This window comes from Tigriopus californicus, chromosome 8 (assembly GCF_007210705.1).
Source record: "Tigriopus californicus strain San Diego chromosome 8, Tcal_SD_v2.1, whole genome shotgun sequence".
Classification (NCBI taxonomy): Eukaryota; Metazoa; Arthropoda; class Copepoda; order Harpacticoida; family Harpacticidae; genus Tigriopus; species Tigriopus californicus.
In genome coordinates this window covers 12,493,674-12,499,278 of record NC_081447.1, presented here as the reverse complement: position 1 = coordinate 12,499,278, position 5,605 = coordinate 12,493,674, and the positions used below count along the sequence as shown (strand labels likewise).

The 5,605-nt window shown below is 41.1% G+C and overlaps 1 protein-coding gene across 1 annotated transcript in view; it reads left to right on the top strand.

Annotated features, from left to right (window-relative positions):
* Positions 1-5,605, top strand: part of LOC131884917 (ER membrane protein complex subunit 1-like) — a 9,513-nt gene that overhangs the window by 1,759 nt on the left and 2,149 nt on the right. Inside the window, exons 2-3 of the mRNA XM_059232812.1 lie at positions 4,055-4,218; positions 5,014-5,596. Coding sequence (XP_059088795.1) covers positions 4,055-4,218; positions 5,014-5,596 — 747 coding nt within the window. The remainder of the gene's footprint in view (positions 1-4,054; positions 4,219-5,013; positions 5,597-5,605) is intronic.

Below are 5,605 nucleotides of genomic sequence, written 5' to 3'. Positions count from 1 at the left end.
AACCCAGCCAGAGTCTCCTCTCCATTCCCCAAATGTATATACTAGCATCATCAATTGTCCAAGGTCAAAGTTGTGGATCTTCCAATCAATTAATTTGTCCAATGTTTTTAGTAATAATATCATTATGGCCATGCCTGGTCATGCCATTTGTAATATAGGCATTATTAGGCCGTCATTATATGTATAAAAAATGTCAAAGCGGTAAAGGCAATTAAATATTTCTGATGTGCTGTCAGTTTTCCATCATAAGTATTTCAAACAATCCTCCAGCCCCATGATGATTTTTGTAGGAGATCTTAGTTCTTTTCATTGGGACATCATTTATCAAACCATAAAAGGCATTGGACATTAAAAATTCTAGAATATCATCCAATTTTAGCTTCTCTATAGAATGGGTCAAAATATAGATAAACCAGTCACCACATGTGAAATGTTATTGTGTATTGCTTATTGTTGTTGCCACTTGAAAACACGTGTAAAAAAAAAGTGTAAGAAGGAGTGTAAGCAAGAAAGGAAAATCCATGAGCAAGTGGAATGATGATGATAAATTTTAATGATGCTGAGTCCCTACTTCAAATGATTCTGCTATCTACTGGACTGCATGAAGTCATTTGAATATATTGGCAAATGCAAAATATCAATGAGACTATCAACAACAAATCTGTTATTGGCCGCCACTTTTGCCACAAGCACTGAAATGTGCCAATTCCAACACCAGGGTTTTTGAAAGTGGAGCCATGGACCAAAAACAAAAACAAATTAACAGTTGTGGAAATGAAGTTACTGCTGCAATGATTCAAGAAAAAAAAATCAGTCCAATCAATCAAAACACAGTTGGTCGCAAAAAAAAAAAAATAATAACAGCCAATAGAAATCTCTGTTGCAATGATATAAGCCTGTTTAAATGCAAAAAGGAACTTAAAATGACATAATGAAACTAGTGTTAAAAAATTTGGACCTAATTACCAAAGATTTCAAGACATTTCATCTTTTCAAAATGTTTGAAATCAAGAGCCCTTGAAATTGGCTCCTAGTGTGGACCCCAAAATCAACAATCTAAACCATGCAGTTTTTGAGATCAAATTTGGTTCCTCTGAGTGCCCATATATCAGCTATTTTCAGGGTGAAGAAACCAAGGCTAAAGCAGCATGTATTTCCATATCTTTTTGTGCAAATAGTATTAGGATTTTTTTTTGTGCTTACAGATCACCTTGAGCTTTTGCCATATAAGGTAAGCAAGAACAATGTGATTCTGATTCTCCTCTCTGATTAGACAATTTTTCTCAATGGTCCCTTGTTCTTATTGGTTTAGGGGTTTTGAGGGCTGCCAATATGATTAGTTCTCCAAGACAAAAAGAACCATCAATTGTTGAGTTGAATTGGAAACCCTGCTAAGATACTCCAGGGTGAGCAAGAGAAAGATCATCTAATCAGAGAGGTGCATATCCAGCTGACCTTTACTGATCCTTATTTATAGGGGTTGTCAAGTGAACGCTTTAATCAACAACTGACGCTAGTCCGCGGAGTAAAAATAAAGACAACATGCCCAGCCAAACCGTACTGTGCATGCATTGAATTCTGACATTTATTCAATTTTACTTGCTTGTGTAAGCAAATAGCATTGTGATATTGAGCCAATTTGACAATGCTTTCACCAATTAACATCAAACATGTTCTTTTTGTTGGGTCCTGTAACACAACTCACTCAAAATCGCTTGATTATTCAATGAGCGGATGGTGCAAGTTGGACTGTGATGTTTGTCTTAGTTCTCCCTCCCTAAAATGCTCAAAATCAGGGTGCCGGACCGCATTTTCCCTCGAATTTCCTTCTCTTGACATGCCCTGTTAAGAACCTTTTTTAAAAATAACGTTCAATAGTTAGAACTATTTTTGTCAGGTCAGGGTGACACGAGGCTCATTTCGAGAAAATCTCCGAATAATAAAATTATTTTGCATAGAACCCCCTAGCCACAGGAGTGAAAATAGACAGATTATTTTTACATCTGAGTGTTTGACGTAAATGCTCAACGAACCTGACATTGCCAGATCGGATTAGAGGTCATTAACGCTTCAAATTAAGTGGGTACTGATGGTGTAACTTAATTTACGCATTAAAAGTTTTAACCAGGACAATGTTTTGAAATGGATCACTAGAACAGATTTTCTGACCGCCCTTTTGAAAATGATTAGGAGGTACAATGGCGACTGACGGGGTTATTTTATCAACTCATATTTGGAGGCCTCGGTCACTATGATGTAACAGCTGTCGTCTCTTGCTGGGCTTTTAAACAACACTCACGTTGTCAAAAAGGCAACATTTCAGGCAGACCTCTCTATCATGCCTCAATTCTCAAGCCAATTGTCCAAGAAGCCTGTCTTTTTGCACCAACATTTAAATATCCATAGTCTTATGGTATGGAACGCTTGATGCTATTTTTTATTGATATTGATAACACATCTGAACACTTAGAATGCCAAATTAACTCACAAATTTCATCCACTTTCAAACTGATTACAAAGAGAATCTTTATTGTCGGGCAACACTGACACAATGATTCCTTTTTAAACCCAGGAAGCCCATTTGCCCATTTCTTCCTATCGACCGCCAACTGAGTGACGTCACTCCGGAGAAAACGTTTAGGTTTGACTTGTGAAGACAGACTGTTATATAAAAAGATGAGAGGAATTAGAAAAACAATATTTGTCTAAATATACATCACTACGGTTAAATATAAAGAGCATCTGAAGCATTGAGCCCCAAGGGCGTACAACATTAAGAGATTGGATTTGTGAACTTGAGTTAGAACTCTAGTTTGTGTTAACTAGAAATAAGTATTGGAACACATTATGAAGGATTGTTTGGGTGTATATCTTGTTATTTTAATTGATTCACTCATACATTAAATTTCTAGACCAAAAAGGTACACACTTTGGAACAATGTTATGAAGTTTGAAAAAACAATTATGCTGAATCATTGATGAATGTACTTTACTGTATGTAGATAGTGATAAATGAGAATCCAGTTTTCAGGAAGACATTGGAAATTTTGGTGTTGTAAAGTAAAACATGGTTTAACAAGCCATTACCATTGAGTAAAAATGTGATGCTTCCAAAATTAAACGCAATGATGTTATTTCATGCCAGTCTCTCTTAGCAAATGCCATGGAGTTGTAATAGCAGGTGCTAGATGCAATTACAATTGGAATTTTACATTAAATTTGGTCATTGAATGAAATATATATGATTTACACAATTTTCAAGATTTGCACTCTTCAATGAACAAGTAAGTTTGACAAAATGGCGACTTAAATGATGTAAACACAAAAAGTAAACCATTCATGGCAGTACTCTCAATTTTTGCACAACACCCAATTCCCCGTTGTTGCTCAGGACTATTAATAACTGTTGGCCCGTTTTTGGTGTACACTAACGCTGGTGAAAGTCCGAACTTGAGTCAAAGTGCACTCGAGTCTCTAACTCGATTTTGGAGAAATTGGCCAGACTCGAATCCAGGCAAAAGTCAAATAATTAAAAAAAACTCAAAACAAGTCCGACTTTTGCCGGACTCGCCCCAGCACTAGTATACACATTATTTTGAAAAGGAGAATGGTGGCTTTAAGGTGCAAATCCACAGAGTGCACCCATCCCCCACCTACCATTTGGCCAACCACACCAAACTGAAGTAACTGACATCCCGATTTCTCACAAATTCCCCGGGCCAAATTGATGGCATTTTCTCTAGACTCGACTCGGTTTCACCCCCCACATGACGTCATCGGTCGAAACCCAGCGTTTGTTTTGTTTTTAAATTGCCCAACCCTCTTTTTCGTAGGGGACCGACAAGAAGCCCGATAAACACATTCAGTATTCATATACCTTGGCCCAATATATGAGCCCTCTTTTCGAGCTTATTTAGTGGATGCGGTGTTGTTGAAAGCCAGTTTCTTAGCTTCGTCATGGGTCCTGTTCCTGTGCGTCCGCCTACTGGGGGCCGGGTGGCCCTATGGGTGTGCCTAGGCCTGGTTTGGAGCGGTGGTTGGCTGATCGCACCGACCGGCGCTTTATTCGAGGATCAGGTCTTTAAGTTCGATTGGAGTCGATCGTTAGTAGGCGTGCCGCTGGCTGGGCAGTTCTGGGACACGCCTCGCGGTCAGTCCAATTTCATCTTGCGCACCAAGAATCGCGTGTTGGCCTCGTTGGATTCCGACTCGGGCAAGGTAATCCGCTCATCCGCTCATCCGGTCGCCGTTCTTGTGACCGTTTCCTGTTCAGTCGATCATCTGGATTTTATCCCAATGAAATAGAACAGAAAATAGTTACCAGTGTTATAAATTTATTAAGGTCTAGAGAAAGTCCCCCTGGAAATGTTAAGGTTGCCTTACTCTGACCAGGAACTTTAAACACATGAACTAACTACCCATGCACCATGAACGATAAGGACACCAATATGGGTTTACCGGGTCGTCCCGGGGGGGTTTCAACTTTTCATTGCAACATGGTGTTGTATCTACTCAGTGATTGAGTGAGTATATTTTGGGACAAACCAAATGAAAAAGTTTCAAAAATATGTCCATTGATGTCTGGCCAAGACAGATTTCTAAAGAACGGATTGAGAAAAATACATCACAGAAGTAGCCGTAACGATTGTAAAAAAAACATTAATTTCCTTATATGACTTACTAGCTAAACATGATAACTTTTGTCAATTATCATATTGTGTGGCATAGTATTTCGCCGCCATTGTGTTTGAGTACCATCCGGATTTGTCACTGTGTACGAAGACTGTAAGCGCTAATGGATGGGCGATCCATCGTTCGGGATCAATGATTAAATTAGCCCCTCATTTTCAACTGTTGGCTTTTGCAGTTTTTGAAAGTTAGACCTGAGTAAAAAAGGGCGTCCGCATCGCAACCATCCCGGATTTTACCGTCCATGCCCCGCCTGGGTAGCTGTCTGTCTTAAGAAAGCGCAAGCGAACCTACCATTATTATGTTTTAAACCTTTCCTTTTAGATTTTATGGCGTCACGTGCTGGACGATGATGCGGACGAGTTGCTGGATCTGCGTACCACGCCCAAATTGGTGCAAGCGGTGTCGTGGCATCGGGAGTCGGCCTTCTTGACCTTCCGCGCTTGGCATCCCACCACGGCCGCCTTGAAGCAGGAAACCACGGCCCCTCTACCTCCGGGCACCCGCGTCGATCTAGCGTTCATCCACGAAGATGAAGTGAATGCCCTCACCTTGGCAGACTCGGGTTCGGTCACGGTCCAAGTGTTGAATTGGCGACACGGCTCGCCCGTACGAACCGTCACGCTCACATCCGGGTCGGGTCAGCCCCTCAGATGTATTCGCACGCCCGATGTTCTGGTGTGCCTATCGGTCAGCTCAGCCATGCTCTATTACACGCCATTGCCCATCAGCCCCAAGGCCGCTTTCACCGCTGTGGCCTTGGACAAAATCGGCCTGCCCGTGGGAGCGCGTCCTTTGGCCCTCCAAACCGTGCCCGGGTCCTCGGGCCTGGCTCAGATTGCGTACCAACGACAAGACCGCGAAGAAAGTTGGTTGCTCAAATTTGACCAAGGGAAACTGAAGGGCGGTCACACAT